Below are 1,453 nucleotides of genomic sequence, written 5' to 3'. Positions count from 1 at the left end.
TCTGAATGCTAATTGATGTTCTTTTTATAAAGTGTGGAAACACGCCTGGCAGGATGTGTGGCTATCAGCAGACGGGTATAACGAGCTGCCAATTATGGATTAAGGAGCTTTTTTCCTTTTGTTATGATGGTAAAAAAATAAAAATCAAACGTTGGACTGTGTCGAGTCCTGTCTCTGGCTGCGTTGACTGGAGCCTTGCTGCTCACGTAGTAATGGTCTGTGTAATCCCATTACTACATGTTTACTGTTATCAATCAAAATCTTTTTCTTTTCTTTTTCAGGTCCATTTTTTCAACAGCTTCTTTTACGATAAGCTAAGGACAAAAGGCTACGAAGGAGTCAAACGGTGGACAAAAAATGTAAGTGAATGCGGCCAACGTACTCGGAGTAGTTTAACACTTTGTATCAATATGCAGGAATAAAACAATGAGGAGTGTCGTTAGAGCTGGGTGATAAAAGACATTCAGTCTTGTCTTTAAATTACAATGTAACACAAATTTATGAAGGTGGTCTAAATAATTCAGACCGCTCATGCAGACAGTTGCAACTAAGAACTTTCTGAACATCAGTAGCACATTTCAAACGTCATGACAGGCTGCACACGAGTGGAAACCGTGTTTCATCTGCTTAGAGTTTGAGTTTTTCATTAAGTCGGTACATAATATCCGTCAAAGAATCTCTATACGACTCTGTGTGCATGATTGTATGATCTGCACTGGTCTAGGTTAAAGCCTCACTGTCCGAGGGGTTTTCTTACACATCTGGAGTAAGAGTGGGGAAAACCCTCTGCTTTTAAAACTACACAGATTAGTCTTCTCACTTTACTAACTCCACAAAGGTCTTGAGCCAGCCGCCCATTTCTTGAAGTCTTTGCTTCCAAGGAGAAAGACCCGAGTGGTGTTGAGCAGTAGTTTTTTTCTGGGGGATGAAACATTGTCACAGTTTTGAAACACATAATTGGTTCAGATTTCTTTTGTTTGAACGCTGCCGTGTAGTTCTGTCACCAACACTGTGACAAAAAGAGCTTTTTCCTGTAAACTCCTGCAGATGTTGGCATTGTATGCAGTCAAGAAACTGGACAAGTGGAGGACAAAAGTAGTAGTAGCTGTCTTAAATATCTAAAGAAGCAGGGTAAACTGACAACAAGCTGAGGAGTGCCAGACAACTCAACAACTACACTAAAAATTGGTGGCAACCAGTCTGATAGAGTGATGCGTCCAAATGTGAGATTTTAGCTTCAGATTGTAGATGAACAGGTGCAGTAACGGTCTCGTCTGTACAACAGAGACTGCATGTCAGCCAGCTCAGGATCTTCTTAAACCTGAAGTAATTCTGAATGCAGAACAAACTGAGATTTTGCTCCACCCTTCAGTTCCAGCTGGAAAGCATCTGACTGCTTTATTTTACAGCAGCGATGTCAAACACACAGGTAATGCAGCAAAGACCTGGATAG

At 41.0% G+C, this 1,453-nt stretch overlaps 1 protein-coding gene across 2 annotated transcripts in view; it reads left to right on the top strand.

Moving 5' to 3' along the window:
* senp3b (SUMO specific peptidase 3b) overlaps positions 1 to 1,453 on the top strand; it is a 19,568-nt gene that overhangs the window by 13,076 nt on the left and 5,039 nt on the right. For both annotated transcript variants that reach the window (XM_005754164.1, XM_005754163.2), the window contains exon 8: positions 282 to 359. In XM_005754164.1, the coding sequence (XP_005754221.1) occupies positions 282 to 359 (78 nt within the window). The remainder of the gene's footprint in view (positions 1 to 281; positions 360 to 1,453) is intronic.

The sequence above is a fragment of the Pundamilia nyererei genome, unplaced genomic scaffold, assembly GCF_000239375.1.
Source record: "Pundamilia nyererei isolate P.nyererei 1_Seehausen unplaced genomic scaffold, PunNye1.0 scaffold00514, whole genome shotgun sequence".
In the NCBI taxonomy this organism is placed as follows: Eukaryota; Metazoa; Chordata; class Actinopteri; order Cichliformes; family Cichlidae; genus Pundamilia; species Pundamilia nyererei.
Note: the sequence above shows the minus strand (reverse complement) of the source record. Positions and strands in the feature narration are given on the sequence as shown.